At 32.9% G+C, this 27,770-nt stretch overlaps 1 protein-coding gene across 1 annotated transcript in view; it reads left to right on the top strand.

The window, feature by feature from the left end:
• LOC124361057 (probable ATP-dependent DNA helicase HFM1) overlaps positions 1 to 25,190 on the top strand; it is a 40,079-nt gene extending 14,889 nt beyond the window's left edge. Inside the window, exons 8-15 of the mRNA XM_046815093.1 lie at positions 8,204 to 8,323; positions 9,559 to 9,734; positions 11,321 to 11,549; positions 16,210 to 16,352; positions 21,509 to 21,693; positions 22,807 to 22,904; positions 23,886 to 24,100; positions 25,023 to 25,190. Of these exons, the coding sequence (XP_046671049.1) occupies positions 8,204 to 8,323; positions 9,559 to 9,734; positions 11,321 to 11,549; positions 16,210 to 16,352; positions 21,509 to 21,693; positions 22,807 to 22,904; positions 23,886 to 24,100; positions 25,023 to 25,190 (1,334 nt within the window). The remainder of the gene's footprint in view (positions 1 to 8,203; positions 8,324 to 9,558; positions 9,735 to 11,320; positions 11,550 to 16,209; positions 16,353 to 21,508; positions 21,694 to 22,806; positions 22,905 to 23,885; positions 24,101 to 25,022) is intronic.
• Positions 25,191 to 27,770: the final 2,580 nt, after the last annotated feature.

Genomic DNA, 27,770 nt, shown 5'->3' with positions numbered 1-27,770 from the left:
TACAGTAATCATGAGCCATGCTGACAGATATGTATGAGGCTATTTCTAAAGCCTCAGCTGATTTGTTGTTGGATAGCAGCACAGTGTCATCAGCATACATGATTGTCTGACTGTAAGGTTCCATGAATGTGGAGAGGTCGCAAGTGAACAGAACGAACAAGACTGGTCCCAACACAGACCCTTGGGGGACTCCTCTTTTTACTTCTCGTAAAGCAGATTTTATATTTACTGTTCTTCCATTAATAGTCTGTTTCAGTTCTACTATTTGTCTTCGTTCACTTAGATAGCTATGAAACCATTGAAGTGCAGTGTCTTTGATTCCTAGCCTGTCAAGTTTTGTTAAAATTAAACTGTGGTGAAGGCAATCAAATGCTTTGTTAAGATCCAAAAATGTGCTATTAACCGTGTTTCCAGCTTCGATGCAGTCAATAATTTTTTCTACAAGTTCTGTAAGAGCAGTCAATGTTGATTTTTCTGGTAAAAAGCCATGCTGTCCAGCAGGTAAAAGATTATTCAGTTGTAGGTGATGAAAAAGTCGTATTAATACAACTTTCTCAATAACTTTTGAGGCTGTAGGTAATAAGGAAATTGGCCTGAAGTTTTTCATTTCATGTTTCTTTCCTTGTTTGTGTAGTGGATATGTTTTGGAAATTTTGAGCTCGTCTGGGAAAATTCCTTGAGATAGAGATTTATTTACAACCTCTGTTAGAGGATGAGTTAATTCAGAAGCACAGAATTTGAAAAGTTGTGAAGTGATGTCATCAATTCCAGCTGCAGATGAGGTCTTCATCGAGTTGATTATCTTGAGAATTTCTTCCCCAGTAGTAGGCTGAAACGTTGAAAGAGGGTGGTCAGGTTGAGCTAGATGTAGAGCATAAGAGGAAGTGATGAAGACAATTCACTTTTAAGGTCTCTTCAGCTATACTTGTAAAATATTCATTAAAGAGCTCAGACACTTTTCTAGGCTCTTCAGTTGTCCCTCCTTCAGTATTTCTCTTCCACTTCATTTCACCAATATCTTTTCTTGACACTCTCTCACTGTTCACAACTTTCCATATAGCTTTGGTTTTGTTCGTTGATTGTGCTACAAAATACTCATTAGCTTGCCTTCTTAAGCTGCGAAGTTTCAAATCATAGGTCTTCTTTCGTTGTATCATCTCAAGCCGATCAGCCTCATTCCCATTTAAAACATACAGTTCTTGAGCTTCAATAAACTGTTTTCTTAATTCTTCAGCTTCAAGATTGTGCCTCTCTGGTTTAGGAGTTCTTAAAGGTCTGTTGCGTGATGATACAGGAGGACAGGCTATATTTAAAGCATCTGCTAATATTTCGCTAAAGTATTTATATGCAGTTTGGGCATGAACAGCTTGAAATAAAATTTCCCGAGTTTGAGCATCCAGTATTTGTTTGAGGTTTGTCAGATTTCTTGTATTAAAGTGTCTGCGAATTAAAGTTGACGGCTTTTTAATTTTGGAAGGAATTGAAATGGTAGTTAGCTGCCCAGTATGGTCAGATATGCAGGTATTCACCACATCAACTTTGACTCTGTCCATATTAGTATTGATGCAGACTACATCAATGGAAGAAATTGAGGTTGGGGTCATTCTTGTGGGTGGCAGTTCAACCCTATGGATGTCGTATGATGTTAAAAATTCTTGCAACCGTATTGTATCGTTATTTGTTGGGTCCAAGATGTTAGCATTTAGGTCACCAACAATAACTACAACACTATTGTCACCACAAAGAATTGTGTCAAGCGCATTCCCGATCAGTGCCAGAGAATCAAGTGTAGGAGTGCTGGGCGGACGATAAATTCCAAGAATAAGAAGAGGTAAATCTTTATCGGAAAGAAGTTTTATCCCAGCCATCTCATAGATAAGTTCTTCACTGTGTCCTTCTATGTCAAGACTTTCTACATGGTTATCAAGTTTCTCACTCTTTGTAAATTGCAACTCCGCCCTTTCGGTGGTAATCCCTCCCATATGCCGTTACACGGTTGTAGTCCATAAGTTTAGTACTTTTTATTGTCGTTGGATCAAGTCCATGCTCAGTTAAGACTAGAATATCAGGGTGAGTCATGTTTAAAAGATGATTAAGTCGGTCCACTTTCTTACCTATTCGATCTACATTCTGGTGGAAGATCCTTGTAGCTCTTACTATAGGTGTATTATTTTCTTTAGTTTTACTCCTAAAAAAGAGTGGTCATTTTCAGGAGAAAAACCACTAGATCCTCTTCCAGTAACTTCTTCCAAGTGTTTATTTAAAAGATCTTCATATGTTTGATTCTTTTTGAGTAATTTTGCTGTAAATGGTGGGCTGTTTTGAACTCGGAAAGTGCCAAACTCTTTAATTGTTTCACTGATTTCTACAAGAGGAGTATTTAGGCTTTTCTTTAAATTTTGTTTGTATTTACTTTTAGCCACTTGTAGAGAAACACTAAATTTGTTTTTCCTGTTTGTTCTGATTGGGGATATATTTACTTTTTGAGATAAGGGTGTATTATGTGTCTGTAGTTGGGTCTGAGCATGGGTTTGTGAGGATGGTTTTTTTGAGGCAGTTTGTTTTTTTGCCAATGGGGTCATTGGAGCTTCTTCACAGAGTAACTTACCTTTTGCTACTTCAGCTTTTAAGGTTTTAATGTCTTCCTCCAGAAGATGTTGTTTTGACTTCACTTCCGCTAGCTCAATAAAAACTGTTGTGTTTTCAGGCATATGAGTAGGAGTACTCATGTTTTGGTCAGTTTGAGTTCCCAAGTTTGTATAGCTTGTAGATTTGTTGTCTGTGGTTATATGTTCTTTTAGGTTTCTTTGCAAAACATTGATGCTTTTCTCCAAGGTGTCAATTTCATGTATATAGTCATTGATTATTTGATTTTGTTTTCTGTCATTTTCCTCAAATATCTGTTGCATTTCTGTACGTATCTATTTTTCCTTCTCCGAATTATTATGTATTTCTTGTAGCTGGTATAAAAGTTCTTCAATTTTTAGAGCACATATTTCTTTTTATCTTTCAAGTCCCTCTGCCTTTTCCTCAGCAAACGTTAGTTTCGTTTCTAGTTCAAATTTTTGTCTCTTCAGTAAATTGTTTTCCTCCAATAATGCTGTTCCAATTTTGGCAGCCAATTTTAGTTTTTCTTCATCATTTTCTGAGCCTTTTAATAGATTTTCTTCTGTTAAGCTTTCTTCAAGACGTTTTACAGATGTTTTTAGTGCATCACTTTTATTTAAGACAATATCTTCATCTTGTTCTTTCATGTCACTTGCTTCAGCTGATTCATTTGTCTCTGCTTCCTTCAGGGCTTGATTGAGTTTTTTATTTCTGAAATTGTCAAGCTTTGGTCTTCCATGTATGTGTTTGTATTCAGAATACAAACAAGCATCTTTATCATTTACAGTGGCTGTCTCTTGGGTCCCAAAGAAAATTACTTCGTATTTTGCTTGTTGTTTTTCTGTGAAAGATACATTGTCAATTATGGCAGGCCAGTAAGGAAAGCCTCTTACCTTAGCAAACACCTTGTCGCCTTTATTGAATTTTACTGCCATATTAGAGAAAATGGAATATATCAAAATTCTAAGATTGGTCTGTATATTTATATTTATGTTGGCAGATGTGTAGTAGTATAACAGATTTTAAAGTAAATATTGAAAATGAGGATAAAACAGTTTTTTATTCTAGCTTTGGCTGATTGCTGTTGTCCTGATGAATAAAATGGTAAACAGTTTTTTATTCTAGCTTTGACTGATTGCTGTTGTCCTGACGAATAAAATGGTAAACAGTTTTGTATTCTGGCTTTGGCTGATTGCTGTTGTCCTGATGAGTAAAATGGTATACAGATTTTTATTCTAGCTTTGACTGATTGCTGTTGTCATGATGAATAAAATATTGTATTAATACTTAATTAATAAAAAGAAGTGAACAATTTTGTTTGATTTTGAGGAGTAATCTAGTTCCTTGTCAAGTAGAAAGATCCAGACAGCCTAAACTAGATAGGTGATGGAAGTCAGATGTAGATAAATAACAGCCGAGTGTTGGTGCCGTTGTCAGTTGCATAGTCAGCAGCAGTATGGTAGGTCAAGTGAGGAGTTTGCTGATGTTTGCACAGTCAGCGATGTTGTTGTTAGCACTTCGCGACTACTTGTCTGTGTAGTTCATACATTGATATATTACCACACAGTTTCAAAGTAGGTCACCGTATGATGCGTGTACTGTTCCATATGGTATGTCTAATTTTTATAGACTTGTGCATTCATGGTATAAATTAAATATTTTGCAGATATCATTAACCCTTTGAGTGCCAACGTCCGATTTTACCGGACGACAAAAGTTGGCTGAAAAGTGCCAACGTCTGATTTTACCGTACGACAAAAGTTGGCCGAAAAGTGCCGACGTCCGATTTTACTGGACGTTCGGGAAAAAGTCACTAAAAATTGTAACCTTTAATATTTTTAAATAATATCATATTGAAATGTTTGTGAAGAATTGTTCTTTTCAAAATAAATTGTTATAGTACACTTCCGATCAAACTTTAAATTATGAAACTCACATATAATCATTTTTGTTTGCCATAGCTACCAGAAACAATGTGACAATAGTTTCTTAAAAGTTGTATAACTTACTCATTATTGAAGATAATAATATAAATTGTTCAAGATTTACAGACAATTGCATACACTTTCCAGTGATATGGACTAAGAAAAGGATATGAATTTTTTTGGTCATAATAATTTGGTTGAAAAATGAAATTAAAGTATATTTTTTAATTTTCTTTAGGTAAGTCCATTTTTGGTATTCCTAAATTTAGTGTTATGGTAACTTTGTTATTTTTTGTTAATTAAACAGAGTTTTCAGAGAAAAATAAAAAAAGAATCATGTTGATAGCTTATTAAATAATCGAACTGTGAATTTTTTACTAAAACCTTGCAAAATGCCTGAAAAAGGGCTCGCACTTTTAGGTACAACCCCACTAGAAAAATACCTGGCACTTTTCAGTATACCCACTCAAAAAATACTTGGCACTCAAAGGGTTAATAATGATAAATAATTGTCTTGTAGTGAACGTTTATGCTTAAGATTGATTAATTTAAGTAGCTTGAAATTTTTGTTCCTTGAATAAAGTATTCTCAAGTTCTTCTAAGTGTAGGTTTTTTGTAAATAAATGGACTTAAATTTTAAAGGTTGTGTTTGTTGTGAAGAAAAGTAGGCATTTTGTTGAATTTCCCACTTAAATCACACTTTAAAACTGGACCACTCATGTAGAATGATGGGTGTCTGCCATGTTGGATTGTCTCTCACCTGTTAGGTTATAGAGGTAGTCTGGAAGGTTTTTGAATTTTTGGCCTATGTATGATGGTTTTTTTTAGTTAGCTAGCAGAGGTGTTCATTGCTCTTTTATAGTTGCTAACTATTAGTGAATGTGCTGCTGCAAGAACACATCAGGCATAAGATGTCCTTTTCAATACTCAGTGCTTACAGGACAGTACATAAACTAGTCCTTGTGATTGTGGGGGCTACTACTATAGATTTATGTAGAATCTTGGAGATTGGAAAAACGGTTTATTGTAGTATCACTAATATAAAGGAATACAACATTTTCCAATATCACTTTTTATTTTGTGCAAGGCCTTTCTGAATCAAAGATTCCATCATCAGGCACTTCACAAATTATCAAATGTTTACATTTTTGTAATAATAATTAATTTTATAATAACATATGGTAAACAATTTGGATGTACGGTTAGCCAGTATAAAATATTTAATTAGAATTAAATTTTAATTTTTTTATAAATTGAGATGAGAGTAAAACTGAATTTTGAATTGGTCCGTCTTCATTATCGATAAGTTTTTCTTGATTTGTGTTAATGTAAAATGTTTCCCAAGCATTTAAGTATATTGTGTTAGTAACTTCTTTTCATAATCGTAAATTTTCATTAGAGATGGTGTGTCCAGATTCAATACAGTGATTCACCACAGCAGATTTTTCATTTCTTCCATATTTTATATGTGCAAAGTGTTCTTTGAATCGTGTCTTAATGTTCCTTTTAGTTTGGCCAATGTGCAATTTATCACAGTCGTTGCATTTAATTTCATAAATTCCTGATTTGTTTTCGAATTTGGTTTTGTCTTTGGGATTTCCTAATATTTGTGATAATTTGTTGTTTGTTTTATAAGTGATAGATTTGTTTGTATGCTTTTTAAAGATTTTCAGCAATTGATTTGAAATGTTACTGTATGTTGTATAGATGAATTCTTGTTTATTATCTTTAAGTGGTAGTAATGTTGTTCTAGATTTTCTTAATTTTCTTTTGATTGATTTGTGAAGTATGTTGTCAATAAGTTGTGTGGTGTAACCGTTAAAAATAACAATATCTTTGTTGTAATTATCGATAGATAGTGGAGTATTCAAAAGTCTGTAAATCATTGAGTTGAAACTAGCTCTTTTTTGTTGAGGTGGATGGTTAGATTTGTTGACAATAAATCTATTTATATGCGTCGGTTTCCTGTAAATGTCAAATTCAAATTTTGATTGGTTTCTAATTACTAAACATCTAAAAATGGTATACTATTGTTTTGTTCAATTTCGTATAATCAATTAAAGACATTGTTATAGAAGAAGACGAATATCTAATATCCTGTGACATAGTTTCACTGTATCCTAATGTTCCAATTAGAGATACAATGGAAATAATATTGAATTGGTTGACTTCCATAAATTTACAAAAAGAAATAGTTGATGAATATTCCATGTTAATAAACCTGTGTATGAATCATAATACTTTTCAATTTAAAGAGTCATACTACACTCAAATCGATGGTACAGCAATGGGAAATCCTCTTTCATGCTTCATTGCAAATATATTTATGAGTTATTTTGAAACTACGGCTAAAACAAAAATGAAATATTTCCCAAGAAAGTGGATAAGATATGTTGATGATATCTTCGTAATATTTAATAAAAATGAAAACCTACAAAACTTTATCTCGACCCTAAATTCATTTTCTCACCTTACCATTAAATTTACATACGAAATTGACAAAACAATAGTATACTTGACCCAGTTCCTCCTAACTGAGAATTCCTTGGCCATGGCAATTTCTGAGCTCAACTGTTCATGATGAATAAATTTTGAAAAAATCTGAGTATCCATGCAGGATCTTAAGTCATGATAATACCAACTGAATCTTGTTATCTTGTAGAAAGTAGGATAAAGAAAGAAGAGAGCTGAGATAGGTAATGGCCTACTTTCGTCATACTACAAGTATCAGAAATGGTCTCTGAGAGGGCTTGGATTATTTTCAGTATCTCTATGTTATTAATGGTGATTCTGAATCCAAGAAGGTAGGATGAAGGAATTATTTTTGTTTTTGTATAACAAATTGTTTACTAAAGATATGCTCTATGAGTGTTCACATTGAATATTGTTTACTATTACATGTCTGATAATAATGGTCAGCTTCTAGAACAACTTAGTTTAGCTTTGTAAATGGAAAATAAATATTATATATTATACTGTAATACTCAATTTTTACAGTATACTCGATTGTATACTAACACACAAAATTTATGAACACAACGCTCGTAATCGAAACAATGCTGAAGTTGAACTCTTTCGTTTAAGCAAAATCCTAAGTCATGTTGTATTATCTTTGAGTTTATAACTTTTTGGAGAAAAAGATTTACTTATATCCCTCTGATATATTTCATAATAAGTTCTATTCCTGGTTGATGAAGAATCCATTTTACGATTTCAACAAATTCTTAACCTTCAGAAATATGGATTTTTAATCATTAACGATTTGTTGATGAACTTTTGAATCAATTTTCATTTTGTTACTTTTTTGTACTTAATGACTTAGCTGTATTAATAAGTTGTATACCATGACTTTGTCAATAATGTTGTACATTTTAATGGCAAATAAAGAATATTATTATTATTATTGTTATGATAGTAATAACATTTTCAGAATTATTTCTGAATATTTTATGATAAATAATAGGTTGCCATCATACTGGCATGGTACCTTTTGGAGGTTAGGTTGATCAGAAGCTGTAAAGAATTTCTAAACTATTATTCTTAATTATTGATAAGTTAAAAAATAACTCCCTGTTTTTTGTGAGTTATAAATAAATTTTAATATTATACTGTAATATTTTTTATAGGTTTGATAGTAGCCAATAAAAATTATGATTGTTTATGTCTGCCAGAATACCTTTTGAGAGGAATAGGCTGTCATCATGCTGGCATGGCAGTTGAAGATCGGGCTAGTATTGCTGAGTTGTTTCGTTGTGGCACTCTCCCTGTACTGATTGCTACCAGCACGTTGGGTGAGTGGTTTCAATTCAATATATCTCACTTGTGTTTCAGTATAGTAACGAGCATGCTTCAAGCAAGGTATTACTTACTCCTCCTACCAGAGATTTCCTTCATGTGATTTAACCCAACGACTCATTCACACCACTGGATCCTGTTTTGTGTGAATACATGTTATGAGTTATAATCGCAACATACTAGACATAAGTGAGTGAGCGCTGATGGAACAAAATCGTGCGTGAGCTATCTGCAAACTCAAGATATCAAGTCAGGATGGCTGTGTGGTCTAAGGCACTACACCGGATGTGGTATTTGGCCGTAGATTTGCGGGTTTGATTCTTGTGCCTGGTGTTAGGGACTTTTGCGGTGTTGTGTACACTTATGAGAGTCTCTGATCTTCGGTAAAGCTAGCAGGAGGAACCACCTCAATTTTAACGGTGGATTGCTTGAGTGGAAGTTGACGGGATCAGAGTATGCTTGTTTAACTATTTAAACCATAATTAGGTTTTAATAAAAATAACCAGAAGTTAGAGAGTTAAAACAGTTTTACACAACAGGTACAACCACACAATACAGTACAATACCTTAGTACTGACTTTTAACATTGACCATTCAAAACAATAATGTTTCCTTTTTACTCTATGAATAAAAATGGCAAATGTTAAAATCTCATAAGATAGTTCTCAATATATTTATTCTACTATTTTTTGTTTCCATCATGTTCAGCCATAAGATAAACGTAAAAATATTTGCTAACGCTCAGCCGCATCTTATTGAGTGACAAGCAGCATCATCAAACTCAGTGTTGCTTATATAAAAAATGAAAATTGAAATGAATGAATGAAATAAAAAGTCTATATGTCAGATTTTTTCTAGATATTGTGCGACATACAGCAAATATACAGACAGACAGAAATACAATTTTTCTACTCTCTTGAGTGATAGGCTTCGCTAATGCTCAGCCAATTATTTCTTTTTTCTTACTGTACTGTAATTTTATTAAATTAAAAACCTTTATATTATAAACAAAAACTAATAATTTTATTCCAAAATTTAGAACAGTCATATCAAAATATTTAAAAAGGTCTAAGAGAAACTTTTATCTCCAAATGAAATTGTGAAGAACAATCCATAAAATGAAAAATAAGGACTGTCTTATTTAGTGTTACTTAGTATTTAGGTATTAGAATAGTACTGTAGAAAACTGTACTTGTATGTGTTATGATTGTCGTGTTGTGTCGTGTGCCAGCAATGGGCGTGAATCTGCCAGCCCACTTAGTTATAATCAAGTCGACTCAGTACTACATGGGAGGAGTAATGCAGGAGTACCCTGAGGGCCAGATACTGCAGATGATGGGCAGAGCGGGACGTCCTCAGTTTGACACCACAGCTACTGCTGTCATCATGACCAAAAACTCTACTAAGGTTTGTTATCAATACATTTCATTCATAATTTAGTGCTAAATTATGTCTCAGACTTTTCTTTACATACACATATTCTGCATGGATAATCTGCAGATAACACTTATTTTTTTAATATGTGATAAAAACAAATATAACATGTCTATAAGATTCTAGTCGATGGCCGATAGTAGGATTTTAAACACTTTAGGAAACTACATTACTACAACAAATAAATAAAAATAAAAATACAAATGTAGCAGTTTGAATAAAATTACAGTTATTTCATGAGTCACATAATGAAGTATAGTAAGATAGTTTGCATTACTTGTGTTACAACTAGCACTAACATTACAACTAATGTTTTAGAGTTTTAGAGCTTTCCTCCCCTCTTTCACTACAAACTATGTACCTCTAGGAGTTTTTATGTGTATTATTGAACATTAGAATCCAGCATAAGTTTTTTGTGTGTTGTGTACAATATGTTAGCAAGTGTGTTGCACATCAATTGTGTTAATTTTCTTCCAATATTGCAATGTGAGTGAACAGTTTTAATAAGATAAATCTGTTGTTGCACAGACAAAGTATGAGAAGATGGTGGGTGGAAAGGAACTAGTTGAGAGTTGTCTACACAAATATCTGGCAGATCACATCAATTGTGTTAATTTTCTTCCAGGAACTAGTTGAGAGTTGTCTAACAAATTCTGTTGTTGCACAGACAAAGTATGAGAAGATGGTGGGTGGAAAGGAACTAGTTGAGAGTTGTCTACACAAATATCTGGCAGATCACATCAATTGTGTTAATTTTTCTTCCAATAGTGCAATGTGAGTGAACAGTTTTAATAAGATAAAATCTGTTGTTGCACAGACAAAGTATGAGAAGATGGTGGGTGGAAAGGAACTAGTTGAGAGTTGGTCTACACAAATATCTGGCAGATCACATCAATTGTGTTAATTTTCTTCCAATAGTGCAATGTGAGTGAACAGTTTTAATAAGATAAATCTGTTGTTGCACAGACAAAGTATGAGAAGATGGTGGGTGGAAAGGAACTAGTTGAGAGTTGTCTACACAAATATCTGGCAGATCACATCAATTGTGTTAATTTTCTTCCAATAGTGCAATGTGAGTGAACAGTTTTAATAAGATAAATCTGTTGTTGCACAGACAAAGTATGAGAAGATGGTGGGTGGAAAGGAACTAGTTGAGAGTTGTCTACACAAATATCTGGCAGATCACATCAATTGTGTTAATTTTCTTCCAATAGTGCAATGTGAGTGAACAGTTTTTAATAAGATAAATCTGTTGTTGCACAGACAAAGTATGAGAAGATGGTGGGTGGAAAGGAACTAGTTGAGAGTTGTCTACACAAATATCTGGCAGATCACATCAATTGTGTTAATTTTCTTCCAATAGTGCAATGTGAGTGAACAGTTTTAATAAGATAAATCTGTTGTTGCACAGACAAAGTATGAGATGATGGTGGGTGGAAAGGAACTAGTTGAGAGTTGTCTACACAAATATCTGGCAGATCACATCAATTGTGTTAATTTTCTTCCAATAGTGCAATGTGAGTGAACAGTTTTAATAAGATAAATCTGTTGTTGCACAGACAAAGTATGAGAAGATGGTGGGTGGAAAGGAACTAGTTGAGAGTTGTCTACACAAATATCTGGCAGATCACCTCAATGCTGAGATTCTGTTAGGCACCATCTCAGATGTGGCTGTGGCCATGGACTGGATCCGCTCCACATTCCTCTACATACGGGCCAGCAAGAATCCTATTCATTACAGCATCTCTCCGGCCCTTTCAAAGGATGCTTTTGAAGCTAAATTACAAGGTAAAGTATTCATTATAGCTACTTGACATCACTCTATTTCAGGTAATGTAAATAAAGTTTTTTAATAGGATTCAAAAATTTGAATGTGAGACTTTAGTTCAGTTTTAATATATATATATATAAGTTTATATGATACTCCTCTATTCAAAATCTTAGTTTTATATCAGTGTCAAAAATGTATTATATACATTCAATAACCACTGATCTAAAGGATAGCACTTTTTGATTAACAGTAAAACTCTGGGTGTAACAATGTAAACTACAAAGTTAGTTAGCATGGCATGACATGAACATGAGAAGTGGAATGATAAAATAAATAGATAGACCAATATGAGAGTATTAGATATTTGGTATGACATAAAGGTAGTATTTACTGAACATGTTAACATGACATCCATTCATTATTATAATAAACAAAAACATATCCTCAGAATGTATCATCTATATCTGGTTTTAATCTTCTCATTAAAATAATCTAAATTCAAATGAAAACTTACTGACGTCACATCATAAAGCATGTCTGGAGTGACATTTCTGTCTTTTAAGTGCAAAATTCTGGAGAAAGACAATGGCACGTCAAATGCTTTACTTCCTATGAAGAGTGATGGTCATTGTATATATGTTTCTGCCTGTGTGACAAAAATAAAAGTTAACTTGGATTAGACCTAAGAAGTGTACAGCCTTGAGCTTTAAATGGTAGATGGTAAGCTAAGGCATTTCCCTTCCCCAGGAAGGTTCACATCTGGCTGGTTTATACCTTCCAGTTGAACCTGCACTGGGTACATAAAAAAACCAATGTGTCAATTTTTTTTGGACAACTCCATGGATGTCCAGGAGCAGCACATTACTAACTGCAAGTTGAGATATTCAGGTAAAACAATGAATGTAGTCTGTTCTAGTATACTACGGAGGATGACTGTTGGAGTGGGTGGAGCTCCCTTAGTGTTAAAGGCTGTTGCTAGGGAGGGAGTACTTTCCTTACCCACTTTGGCTGGAGGAGACTGGAACAGAGCTATCCTTTTTCCTTCCAAGATAACATGTGACTGAGGCATAGGGCTCACTGTCCCTCCTAATGGGATCTTGAAGGAGGTGGCTCCTTCCACCAACCTTACCTATGTTGAAAATCCTATCATTCCAGGAGCAAGTGCAAAGATCCTTTTAGAACTAAGTTCAATGTAGGGTTTCCTCAGCTTCTTGCCCTAAGTGAAATTAAGCCTTTCCCTCTGTCAAGGTGAGGCAGACCACCTGTACAGTACGTATAGCAGCCAAACCAAACGAGGTAGATTATTCGTAACAACTTAAACCCCCCTATTTCCACCCCAAAGAATTCGGAGAAATTATTTTGAAATCTCTAAAACTCCCCAATAGGGTAATTTTTGGGGGTAGGGGTGGTTTTTGGAAAATTTTCAAATGTAAAGGTATGTTGAGTTATACCTCATTTTAAAGGTATTTCTTCACTGATTTTGAAACAAATGGAAAACAATTTGGACTTTTAAGTTTAATTTGTTTTTAAATAGTGTAGTAAAAAAATTGATTAAATGACAACATGTTTTCTCCTATACATTTTGTGTAATTTAAGTGTAAAACTTTTTATAATTTAAAATGTACTAATTTAATAACTGGGTAATTTTCCTGTTTCATGAGAGAACTCAGCACTTATCGTAAGACATTGTAGTTTACAGTGTTCCAATACTTTTTTAAATTTTAAAAGACTTTTACAAATTGGGTACAGTATTTTGTTTCAATCATAAACATAAGAGACGAGTTTATTGTTGGAACTTTTTTTTACTTGCACATTGCACTGACTTTGATAATAAATACATTGAGTAAAATTATTAAAAAATCTATTTTTGTACTACAGTTTTGAAACCATTGGAGATAGAGACAAACTTTAAATGTAGAAAATGTTTATTTTTTAAAGACCTTTCTAATTATGTACAACACAACCTAGGTGCCTATTTGATGTTTTTTAGATTGGGGCTGTTAAGTATTTCAATATTCTATGTATTTTTTAAATGTGTAAATTTTGGGGTAGGGTGGCATTTGATGATATTTTTCAACAAGCCGTCTCATCATTAGTTTTGAATAAAAATATCGTCCCTGTAGATTATCGTACAAATATAGATTTGTGCAGGTAGTTGCAATAAATTTACCCACAAACCCCTGATTTTTTAACGTTTTGGTGTACCCTGTACAGAAGTGGCAAGATAGGTTCAAACTTTTTGCATCAAAATAATCAGTGAAGAAATACCTTTAAAATGAGGTAAAACTCAATATACCTTTACATTTGAAAATTTTCCAAAAACCACCCCTACCCCCCAAAAACTACCCTTTTGGGGAGTTTTAGAGAATTCAAAATAATTTCTCCAAACTCCAATTTGGGGTGGAAATAGGGGGATTTAAGTTGTTACAAATAATCTACCTCGTTTGGTTTGGCCGCTATACGTACTGTACAGGTGGTCTGCCTCACCCTGTATATTACGGGTGCGAGTTGTGCTCTTCCTATATCTTTTCATTATTGCTGTAACAATAATCATTTAAGTTACAACCCTGTACCGTTTTTATAGTACATATATTGAATTTATATGGAGCTAATATTTTATAAATTAAAACAACTTTTCGGAAATACTTGGTTTATTCCGAAATTTAAGTTCACCAAAAAGTTAACAAAGTTTACAAACTTTTGATTCAATTTTCTTCAAAATGTCACTCAACCGAACAAATCTAATTAAGAGTCTGATTAAAAGGTATTAAAATTAAAATTAAACTAAAAATGTATACTTCTCCAAAAAAAAAATGGTTTAAATTAACAAAACAAAATAAAAAGTTCTCTTCTCAAAATACTCAAAATTAATATATAACACAAAACTTGATATTTACTTTATGACCAAAATTTAATTCACAATACTTCAAAAAATTGAATTAAATTTTCAGACTCTGAAAGATGGGAAACTTTAGAAATTTTTATTACAGTATTATAAAAATAAAAGATATTAACTATACGCTGGTACGGGACTTACTACTTTGAAGATTCGGAGGCAGATCGGAAAATAAAACGCACTAAAAATTTAAATACTTGAAATTGAATTTACACGCGATAAATAATTACTCTAAATCCCAACTATAGGGTTAGAGGAAGAAAACTTCAGCTTCGACCGGTACACCTTCTCCTTGAAACTCCAAGACTCGACTAACTGCTTCTCTCTCTGCAGCGAGCCGGGTCGGAACGTATCACCGTCGCTCGATCAGCTGATTGACCGGTCTAACTGAACAAACAATGTCCACGCACCGCGTCTAGTTAACAAGAGCCTATTTCCTACCGCGATTCAGCATAAATGAATTAGAACTATGGTACAACCCAAGGAGAATTCATAAGTTTTCTTACTGTAAATTGAAGGTATGAATACTTAATGATAACCAAAGATGAGGCATAACTCTGTAGAAACAACATGGAAACCGAATAAGATGACACTAAAATTGTTTTAGATTTATATGTTAAAACCTCTGTGAATGAAAATTGTGTGTGAACAAAAAATAAGTGGCTTACTACATAGATAACCATGCAACCAGGGAGTTGATTACAGTAAGAATGAAGGGACATATTATAATGTCTTATTCACCTGGAAGACTAATTTATATTTTATATTTATTATATTTAATAATTTTACTTCAAACTGTTTTACACCCTTTTTTGGTCATATAATTAAGGGGGAAGTCTCATTTTAAAATTATGATTAATACACATAAAAATGATCTTTTGTTGTTATAAAGTGTATTCATTTGGATTATTTAAACGATGAAGTGCTAAGAAGTTTGAAAATTTTTTTCTAAGTAGCCATAGAAAATATCAAAACAACTAAAAAGGGATTTGGATGCCCATTAATTACATTTAAAAAATGAGATCTCCTATGGAGATCTATAATTCTACAACTAAAATTAACGTTGTAAAAGTATTTGAAGACTTTGTTCTTATGGAGCTATGATCAAGATTGCCACCAGTACATGTGGCTCGTATGGTTTTTGACACCGAACTTAGGAAATACTATAGGAATTGATTGAACATTGAGGCTGAGTGTTAAACAAAGCCTTTCCACCAATTATTAATGAAGAAATCCAAAGAACCTAATGAAGAAATTTTTGTCTGTCTCTACAAACGATAACTGTAGAACGAGGTTACATAGAGGGTTGAAGTTTGGGGGAAAGCCCTAATCTACTACCTCTATGTCTGTAATGATAATGGTATACATTGGTCCATTGGGTCCAATTTCGTTTGGCAAAAAGTGACTGGTTAGCATCTTATGGGTAACCATGTTGCCAATGAGAAAACACACAATAAACAAATTAATAAACAAAAGATATTGAGAAGGTTTATTATATGAAATTTTTCAGTAATTTAACAACACGTGATGAAGTTAATTTATGTCGTTGGTTAGTTTTATACAAAGCTTGAACGTTTTAGCTTAACCTTCAATTTCATCTTCATAGTAAGCTAATTGGTAAAAGGTTTTACAACTCTGCTATGTTGCCTGGTATTGCTGATAGAAAATATGATCGATAGGTCCCTCAAAGTGAATACTATTTTTGTAATTTTGTTGTAATACACATTCATTGTAATCTATGAAATAGTAAGGAATGTTATATAAGAGAAGTAATTTTTCAGGTATCTGCATGAGGGAGTTGAATGCTTTGGTTCGCTTCGGCTTAGTGACAATGACAAATGGCTATGATATCCAGGCCACTGAACATGGGGCTCTCATGGCACGCTACTATATTGGATTTGAAACAATGAAAATATTTACTCAGGTAATCTTTTGAAAATTTAGTTCTAGTTTTAAGAAAAATGTTTGTCACGTTACAAAAAATATTCAGTTTTAAAATCAGTAGACTATATAGTGAAACCTCTCCCACCAGTTGATGATGAGCATAATTCAATTTCTATCCATCTGTATGCACGATAACTGTAGAAGAGTTGACCTAGAGGATTAAAATTTGGGGTGACACTCAACTTCTTCTATAACATCGGTATTGAAAATGGTACACATCGGACCAATGGAGTTTCAATTTCTGCTATCACAAAGTAACTCTGATTACGTTACTGTTATGGAACCCATGTTGACAATGAAAAAACACAGAATAAACAGAGTAGTATATGATTATGAGTATATAATCACATGATTATATTGTAAATTTAATCATATGATACTTTCCAGTAATTTATTAAACATGTGTGTTGAAGTTACTTTGTTGGATTGGTTAGTGTCATATGAAGCTTGAATATTTTAGCTTAATATGCAATGCCATCTTTATATCAAGCTAAACGGTAAAAGGCTTTCTTATTGGGTTATGTTGACTGAGATTCACTCACTCACTCCCAAGGCCATTTATATCGGAGGTGATATTTAGCTGCACCAACAAAGCTCCTCCATCTTGAACGGTCCTCTGCATCTTCCTCTGAAGCGCCCACCTTCTCCATATCAGCCTTCACCTGGTTCCACCATCTCACTTTCGGTCTCCCACGGGGTCGTCTTCCTTCTGGGTTACCGTACATTACCCTCCCCAGTTTGCATTCCTCTTCTCTTCTCAAAACATGGCTTGCCCAACGGAGTCTTCTGCACTTTATTTCTCCTATTACATCCGTACTATTGTAGAGCTCCCTGATTTCTCTATTATGTTTTCTTCTCCATACCCCTTGTTCATATGATGGCCCATAAATTTTACGTAAAATTCTATTCTCGAAAACTAGAAGCTTTTTCTCATCCTTCTTATTTAGCCTCCACGTTTCGGATCCGTACAAAAGCACTGGACATATAATTGTTTTGTATATTCTAGTTTTAGTTTTGTGAGAGAGAGATTTGGTTGAAAGTATCCATCTTGACTGAGATTACTGATGAAAAATGTAATGGATCTGTTTGTGGTTACTGATGAACTGGTTCATACAATCGAAGAGAAGTTCATGGAAAACCATAAGTTTACAATTAGTGCACTTTCTATGCAATTGCCACAAACCTCGAGATTACTAAGTCATACAATTTTTACTGAAAAACTGAAATTTTGAAAACTTTTCTCATGTTGGGTACCCAAAATTCTTACTGAATAAAAAAAAACAGATGGGCAGTGCACTTCAGTTTTTAACACACTACGATGAAGACAGCAATGATTTTCTTTCTCTCATAGTCACGGGAGATGAAACTTGGGTATCTTATGACACTCCTGAAACTAAATGGTAATCGATGGAATGTAGGTACACTTCATCCCTAGAGATGGTCAAACCTAAGCAAATCTTGTCCCCTCGAAATGTCATGTGCACCTGGTTTTGGGACAGAAAAGGCATTTTGCTGATTGCAAAGCAAATGCCAAACAATCAATTCAGATGTTTATTGCAAGACACTTAAGCATTACACCACACAATAGAAAACAAGCGCCGAGGATTACTGTCAAAATGTGTGGTTTTCTTCCACGATAATGCCTGACCTTGCACTGCCAATGTGACAAAAAAACTCGTACAGGAATTTGACTGGAATGTGTTTAACAAGCCCGACCTTGCTCCTAGTGACTTTCATCTCTTCTTACACCTTAAATCTTGTCTTACTGGTTAACACTTCAACAATGATGACGAGCTTAAAGAACATGTTACCACATGTTGAAAACACAAGGGGCAACCTTCTATGAAGAAGGCATTAGGTGGGTTCTAACCTTCAATCCGATTATCGTCTTGTCTGTTAATAAGAATGGTATCATCAGCATACATTAAGTATGAAAACATGTTATCCAGTTGAAGAGGAAAATCATTTGTGAATAAAAATAAGAGCGCTGGTTCCAAAACGGTAACCACTGTGGTAATGTGTTTTGCAGTAGACTTTATAGTATTCAGCATAAAGGTTTTCTGAATATTTAACTTACACCCTTTGCCTGTGTTCCTTCAAGAAGGTCGGAAATTAATATTTTGCTTTATCTCTGAGTCCTAGAGCTTCAAGTTTTGAAATAATTATGTCATGTCTCAAAGAATCAAAAGATTTGCTATAGTCAGCAGTATTCTCAAGACCTAGTCCTTCTTCAAGCTGGTTAATTGCCCTAATCTTAATAATATTATAAATACAAAAGTGCCTTTGTTTGGTTGTTTTGCTTTCACATGTAAACTATTCAACTGATTGTACTGAAATTTTACATGGATATTCTTATGGTCCCTGTTGTGAATATAGGCGTATTATTGTCTCAAAAATCCCTCCGGACTTTAAAGTAGGGAAAAATCTCATCTTGGTCTCTTAAGTTGTAAAATATTAATTGACCGATCCTGTCAAATGTAATTAAATGTTCTGTGTAAATATTGTTTATTATTTTCAATTTGTTTACATTTACAGTGTGTAAATTCTCTAAGGAGTAACCATTAGTTTTCACACAGTTTTTAGATTTCTGCAATCAGGTAAGTCCTGACCTACGTTATAAAATGTCTTAAAACATAAGATGGTCAGAATTTGACTCCGAAGACTCCTTTTAAACAGGCAGCAACAACTATGCTATATGAAAATTCGCTGGACTTTTGAACTAACATAACAGTTCAAGCTCTAAATGTTCTAAATTAATACAAATATTTGTCAGTTTATAAAGAAACAAACACGTAAACAGTGTCATTGTTAATGTACTTTTAACTGAATAGCTTTATCAAATATTAAGTATTAGATATAAAAGATAAAGTTACTATCTAACTTTTACTATAAATTTAAAGACATAAAACCCATCTTAGTTGTATTTTGACAGAAATAGGCTTCTCTGATCTGTCATATTTTCTTGATCAGGAAACAAGGCAAAATCAGCTGTGACAAAAAATACTATGAACCAAGTAAATTACAAGGGCTATAAATATATACTTTTTCACGTATTTTCTCGATCGTTGATCGTGAGAACAAAGCAAACTCAACGTTGACGTCGGAAATATAATTCACTCGAACCAGCAGTGGTCATACACATGCAACACCTACTAGATTGTGCAAAACAGTGGGTAACTGCTTGTTTTTTTCTATAAAGCTGACCAATGCTGTAGATTTGTCTCTTACAAATCCATGTTGCTTTTTGTCAGTAAATTGTTATATACTAAATAGCGTAAAAGTCCAGATTACATTACTTTTGAAAAAGTAGAAACAGAAGCAATTGGGCTAAAGTTAGTGGGATCACTCTTTGGGCATTTTTTTATTTTAGCATAAAGTTTAGCTAATTTTAATGCATTAGGAAATTAATCTTTGTGGAATGATTTAATTATTACACTGGTCAGTGACAGAGTTAGTTCTTGAGAATAATATTTTAGAATTTTTGTTATAGTTTTTCTATTAATATTGTTATGTTAGACTGAAACATGGCTCTTAGTGTTAAACTTGCTGCAAGGGCTACATTAGGTGCTTAAACGAAATGGTTACTCAGCTGTTCTGCTACATATACAGGGTTAGTTATATCTTTACCATATATTTTTAACTTCATTCATTTCAAAGTTAAATTTATTTTGTTTATTTCTTTCCTTAACCTTATTGATCATATACCTTTAGACCTCTTTTCAGCCTGATTTATAAAGTTCCTTGATGGTATCTTTGTCAAAGATTTTAGGTTAATTTTAGGTCAAATTAAATTAAGATCAATGAAAATTATTTGAATAAATTGAAGTAGTGAACACAAAGTTTAGTACAAATCTAAACGAATTAAGTCGAGACACACTTATCAGTGTAGTGGTGGTTAAGACATTCTAGTGCGAGTGGTAATGTGGTCAGCATTTTAACTATTCTCTAATTTAAAAAAGTTTAATAATTGTTCAACCTACCTCAAATTTGTTTTTCATTCAATGCCATAACAAAGAGTAGTGTAGACCTATAATTGTTTTTTTTTTAATACTGAAAGAACATAAACCCTGATACTTCTAAAAACATCTCAAACGTTTTTGGCTGAGGATATAATCCTTCTTTTTCTTGATGCTCAGTTTTCTACCAAAAATCATGGCTAAGGACAGTTTTGTGGAATTGAATGTGAAGTAATAAAATCCATGTTTCATTTACAGATGATGAAAGTACTTGAGTTTTCATTGAAATGGATACTTTTGAAATGTATAATAAGGTTTTATTCAATATATTTGGTACCTTTAGTAACTAAAATAAATACTAAACCTAGGGTAATGATCTAATATGACTAAATCATTGTCAGTTCCTACTAAAGATTCTACCAACTGAAAACAACCTCAATAAACACCAGTGGTGTCATTTATCTGACCGTGAACCAACCTATTTACCCTCATACAAAATAAATCGTTATTTTGAAAATTGAAGGTTAGTACTGTTACAGTTTGGGTCATATATATTCAATTGGAGTTACATTTGGGAGACTTATAATGTTTAATAGTGAGAGCTAAGACACTTTTCTGAATGTCAGAATTGATATGATTATGTAGGTTTTAAGGCTAATAAAACAAGCTGTCCGAAGAGTTATAAAGGAGATTGCTTCTTTTTTTGGATTTATAAATAACTCTAGAATCATACTGGCATTTACATTGATAGTAACTTACTTTGTCCAGATCAATAAATCATTTGTTTAAACAATGATATTTCTTTTATATTTTTTGGTTAATTAAGTATTGAACAAATATTTTCAGGATTTCTAATTATTATTGACAATTAATTGATTTATTGTTTTCTACATAATTATGATTAGTGTAAACATGTTGTAATTTGTAGCACAGATTGGTTCTAGTTAGTTTGTTTAGCACGTTTACCTTATTAACTAAAATTTCTCAGAAAACTGACAAGATATTAGTTAGTGATTAAACATTTTAAAAATTGTATTGTATACAATTATTTGTTTGGACATGATATGAGTCAAACTTATCTATTAATATTGGACCAATAGGTTACAGAAACATTATTAACAATGTTTAAACTTACTCGTATTAAAAATTGAAGGTATTAATATATTTCTGGTAATATCAGGTAAAAGGATCGGAAAGTGTGAAGGAAATGTTGGAAATTCTGTGCCGTTGTCATGAGTATTCTGATGTTCATTTGCGAGTCAATGAGAAGATGACACTCAATAACCTGAACCACAACAAGACCAACAGGCACATCCGGTTTCCCATGGAGGGCCGTATCAAGACTAAAGAAATGAAGATTAACTGGTAAGAGTTGTTTATTTTATGTCATTCTCATAAGTTGTGTAGTGTTCACCTGCGAGTCAATGAGAAGATGACACTGAATAACCTGAACCACAATAAGATCAACAATTGCAATTGTGACACATTTAGTTATATATTGTGTATATTGTGTGTTGTGTATTGTGTATTTATATTGTTGTCATAAGTTCTGTGATTTTCTCTTATGACTAATAATCTGTGAAGACACTCAGGAACCTAAATCACTTCAAGAGAAAATTGCCACATCCAATTCCTTACAGAATGTGGAAAACCACAGGCTTTTGTTGATTTGTTAGGCTATATTGTATAGCTCTATACAATTCACTATAGCTAATTAAGTCTCATGATTTACGTACTTAACCCAACTGGTTACAAATATTCTATGGAGGAAATTTTTTTCTTTGTTATTGTATTACATAACAGGAAATCCACAGTAGAGGCTATTCATTGAATGTGTGTTCGTTAGAAATAACTTTTGGGATCCATTAAACATAGAACTTAAACTATCCCAACATTTTTGTCACTACCATGTACAAAAAATCTAGAAAATTGACAAGAATTTACTGGAAAACTGAAAAATCTAAACTTTTCCTTTCTAATTGTTTACATAACAAAAACGAATCTACAATTCTTTCATTAATAGCCTTTGTTTCATTAATTTTAGAAGTTTTAAAAGTATATTTGAACATATTTTTACTGTTTGAGATATTATAACAGGATACTTCACATTTTACAATATTTGTAACTGTGGCATGCATTTTAAAAACATCAGAAAAATAAGTAGTCTATAGATTACCATCCTGTGTCAATGGTTGAATGACAATATTGACCTGGTGTGCATGCCTGTGTGGCCTAAATCACCATTCCCATTACTTCCTTCTGATTGAGTCAATGGCAGTCATTTCTGATGAATCATTGTATTCATTGAATAAGTCTAAGGTTTATTGAAAGTGAATTCAAAGTATAAAATTAAAATATAGATGACTAAAATAAGTGGTACTTAAGAGAGCTGGCTGTACTTAAAGTTTAGATAACGGTACATTTATGAGGCTGTTTACACTTTTAGTTGTATCATTACTTGTGTTTTATCTATTCCAGTCTAATCCAAGCTATGTTGGGCTGTCTCCCTATCAATGATCCTTCTCTAAGCCAAGAAGCTGTCAGGTTCATAAAAATTGGAGAGCGTCTCATGAAAGGTTTGTCGGTTTGTTGGACTTAGTATTTGTTATTCTTATAATTTATTTCATTTTTATTTATACTGTATTTTCGTAATTCAACTCAGTTAGATAATATTAAAATAATTATAGAACTTTTTGGGCGAGTTCTTAAAAGAATAATATGCTTTAGTAAAGTAATGAATTTTAATGTGTACCGTTAACATGACTTTTGACATTGGCAATCATTATGTATTACGGACAAAAGTGAAATTGTTTTAAAGTTATTTTACAATCCAAAAATGGCAAATGTTCTTTTCTATTTATATTGTTTCTCCAGACAAAATAGCAAACTAAAATTTTGTGCTGCAAATATAATTAATTTGAACTAGAAGTGGAAAACCTAAAATAACAATAACATTTTTTCATAACTTTTGGTCCTCTTAATCATGAACATATAAAATGGTACCTGATGCACGATATATAAATAATTCCTTCTCTAAAAATATCATACTACATCATAAGTGTTTTCACTAAAAAACTATGAACTTCGACTTTGGAATTCCTCTACATTGATCTAAAATAGTTCAAGTTTTACTGAAATCATGGGAGCTATTCAAACAAGTACACAGAATGTTTACAGCTCTGATTGTTAAGAGAACATAAACAGGTCCAACTGTCTGTTGTGACAGTGATATACAAAATCACTATTTCAAGGCCTTAAAACATAAATCTTATCTATCAGAAAAGGTCATTGAATGTTTATTTTTAAAATATTTTTTTTGTGAGAAAAACTTTTATGAGATAATTACAAAAAAACCAGATATCAGTTTTACTTTTATATTACAAATAAAAGCAAATGTCAATTACCAATCTACTCTATTACCCATGCTATTGTGTTGGAATTAGGAATTCTCTTGCTAGCTTAGGATCAATGTCTTCAGGTAACTAAGAGTAATAAGTAACTAGGTAATAAGTAATAAGGTAACTAAGTAAGTCTTCAATGTGTGGTTTGATGTCTAGGGATGTCGTTATACTTGTGGAAACTGTCACATGCCAAAGCCCTGGTGTCAAGTCTGGTGCTTGCCAAGTGTCTGAACTGTCAACTGTGGGAAGATACTGAGTATGTGGTGAGACAGCTACCTGGCATCGGTCCTGCACTTGCCTCCTTGCTGGTGAGCGCAGGCAAAACTTCCTTTGATTCCATCACAGATGCCAACCCTAGAGATCTGGAGCGGGTAAGTATCTACCTGATCAAAAGTTTTATTTGATTTGTGGAAGAGATTTTTTAAATTTTATTAAACATATTTTTCGTATACCAGAAAGTAAAAATCAATTAACAAAAATAATCTTTTCAGTCTTTTCACTCTCCTGGATGCTGTTGTTCCTTTGTATTTGCATTTATTTTTCAGCGACAAAGAATGGCTTTAAATAAAATATAGTTTTGATTTTTTTTCAATAGCTAAATGTGTTTTGCTTTTAGATTCTAGTTTTGGAATTATATTGAACACAAGTTACCAGTAAGAAAACTAAAAGGAAAATTATATTTTATTGAGAGTAAACTAAAATATCCGAATAAAATGGTTTTAAATAACAAATATGTAAAATTTTTACAATTCTATCTATTTACATAAAGATTTTTTTAATTCTTTGATACTGCATAGGTATTGCCCAATGGTAAATAAACCGTTACATGACATATTGCTTATGATGTCACACGAATTTTCCTCGGGATAGAGATTACAATAAGTCCTGTAATAAAATATTAAAATAGAGGGTATACACTTAAAAATTATTTATTGAATGCTTATAAACTCAAATCTGCTAAATATTTGTAAATGATACAAAAAAGTGTCACAAATTTTATTCAAACCTTTTAATTGTATTGGATCATTGTTTGCTTCATTTTTTTTTATTTCTTAATTTTTAGTAAAGAGTTGTGGTAGCTCCACCAAAGCAGAACTGTTTTAGGAGTAAAACTTTTAAATATTACCAAATTATATTACACATTGAATAGATTATTAAATTAAACTAGCATTGTTTATTTCAGATGATTCTTTGCTTATGTCTGGGACTGACATTCACTGGTGAACAAATAGAACTGACAGTGGATGCCATCAACCCTGGTGATAATCAAACTAAATGCAATGTTTATTTCAGATATTAAACAGACACCCCCCGCTTGGCAACCAGCTGCAAGAGTTTGTGTGGCGGATTCCTCGCTTCAATCTTAGACTGACACTCACTGGTGAACAAATAGAACTGACAGTGGATGCCATCAACCCTGGTGATAATCAAACTAAATGCAATGTTTATTTCAGATATTAAACAGACACCCCCCGCTTGGCAACCAGCTGCAAGAGGTTGTGTGGCGGATTCCTCGCTTCAATCTGAGACTGACACTCATTGGTGAACAAATAGAGCTGGCTGTGGATGTCATTAACCCTGGTGATAATCCACACCACAGCGTATGCTTGATAGTGGGTGATAACAGTAACAACATTCTTCTACGACAGAGGTTCCAGTAAGAAATTTACATTTGTTAAATTTAAAATAACATTCTCAATAAACAGTTGTTTTAAAATGTATTGACATGTCAGGTACTACCCTGATTTACTCAATATTTATATAGTTAATGTTTTAATCATTAATGGAATATACTTGTTTACTACTAATGTATATATAAGAGTTTGTAATATACATATTCATATATACGGAGTTTTGGCCAATTGGTCCAATATATCGTTTTATTTTCATAGTTGAAAAAGTATACAAAACTCAGATGCTAAGCCAGTTGGCTGACTGTATATTAAGTGTAACATATGTATACTGGATTCACTCATTGTTGAGAGTGATGTCAATCACTGCCATGACGTGTTGGCAGGCCAGTTCACTATAGTAGTACCAAATTTACTGCTTATTGTTAGTAAATGCTTCAACACTTGACCGGTGGATTGTTTTTTAGTAAGCTCTTGAAGGTACATCAACCTCTTCCACCATGTCAGCTGTCAGTTGTCACTCTATTTTTAAGGAAAAGACCAAGGTGAGAGTGTTCACTTGTAAACTGGACATGTAAAAATTCAGAGAATTTGCACAGCCCACTTGGACTTTTCTCGGTTTCTCCTACCAATTAGTCTCAACCCCAAAAACTTACCATGGTGTTTTTGTGTGGTATCATTTTCAACCTTCTGTGAATTCAGTATAGTTGGTTCTTAAACCTAATTTGTAGTACCTTGATTTGCGAGATTTGCCATACCAGAATATCAGCCGAGAAGCACTGCAAGAAGGCTAAAACATGACCTGTGTTACAACCTTTTGTGCTAAGTACCGACCCTGTATATGCAGTACAGTTTTGAGAGCATGCATAAAAGAACTTCATAAAACAAGACTTATTCTATTATTTTAAAGATAACATTACTATATATAGAGTGAACAGTGTTTGGTTTAGTGTGACAGTCATAATTACTCAATATAATAAAACAATCACATAAAACATAAATTTAGTTTGTGTTTTGTAAATAACTAGCAGTTATCTACGGCACAATTTTCAATTAAATACCCAGTATGTCATAGGCGTATCCTTCTTAAATATTATAATAAACACTCCTATGTCACTGGAAGATATTTCAATTTCCTTATCCATTTCAGTATAATTGGACTTATAAGTGCAAGTTTAAGGAGCAGTACTTTGGGAGCAATACCACCACAAATCAAGTGGTTCAAAAGTCAAACAAAATTTGTATTTCATGTTTAGCACGATAAAAGGCAATTCTAGTTCAAAACAATTAATATTTCATACACCGTAATAGAGTTTACTTAGAGTTGCAACCCCATTTCAACCCATGGATTTTTTATCTTTATCAAAATGCTTTAGTTGAGGCATATTTGAACTTTCTGAGACAATGGGAAGTTAAAGAATTAGTCAGGAAATTAGTGTAAAAGAGTAAGGTTTTGCCTTTTATATAGAGAGATAAATAAATTGCAGCATATAACAGAGAGACTTAATTAGGTATAGTCTCTTGTTTTTTTTTGAAGCAGTATTGTTTTATTTTGATACATGATGTCCATTACAATAAATGCAAGTAAATCCATTGTTTGTTTTAATTTCTTGAACAATTTATGAACAATTTCACTGTCGGCTGATCAAGCTGACAAATAACTATAACTTTACTTTGTTTGTAAGCAAACTGTTATACATTGGATAGCTGTGACTTTTTTTATATGTAGAAAGTCTTTAGATCTATTGCAAAAATTCACAATTTAGCCACTAGATTGTGTTAGGTGTGAAAACAATATTTTACCATTGCTTTTCAACTGTGTGGTTGTTGCCATGATCGGCTGAAGTGTCACGCCAACAAATGGAGGATGGCATGACACAGCACTTATATGTAATCAGGATATTAAAGTGTTCATATTTGAAACCATTGATTGCTTTAATGGTATTAGATGTCTTGTCTTTTGACTCATAGGTAGAATGGGAATGAAAGACTATTCCAATGGAACTGATGAAGAGGAAAAAAAGTTGTCCTTGGCTGGATGCTGGGTTATGAAGGTATTTCTAGGAATACAACAGAGGAAGCCCTGGCCTATATAGGGTTTGAAAGCCTTTTAGTAGGGCCAGAACTGGGTTGTGGAGTTCCCTTTTTCCAAACATGGAGAAAGGCATCAGCACTCAGGGAATCAAAAATGTGTATCTCTCCTTATGTTAAAGAATGGACTAGGCTCCTATATCTAAACAAGGAGGATATACTAATAATATAATAAGATATCTTTAATAATAATATAAATAAGATATCTTTAATAATAATATAAATAAGATATCTTTAATAATAATATAAATAAGATATCTTTACTTTATTTTAGTGTGGTGGTGCTTTCCATGATATGACAGAAAACTGAAAGATACTT

Source organism: Homalodisca vitripennis, chromosome 4, assembly GCF_021130785.1.
Source record: "Homalodisca vitripennis isolate AUS2020 chromosome 4, UT_GWSS_2.1, whole genome shotgun sequence".
Taxonomy (NCBI): domain Eukaryota; kingdom Metazoa; phylum Arthropoda; class Insecta; order Hemiptera; family Cicadellidae; genus Homalodisca; species Homalodisca vitripennis.
The sequence above is the reverse complement of the archived record's forward strand: the minus strand, read 5'-3'. Positions and strand labels throughout refer to the sequence as shown.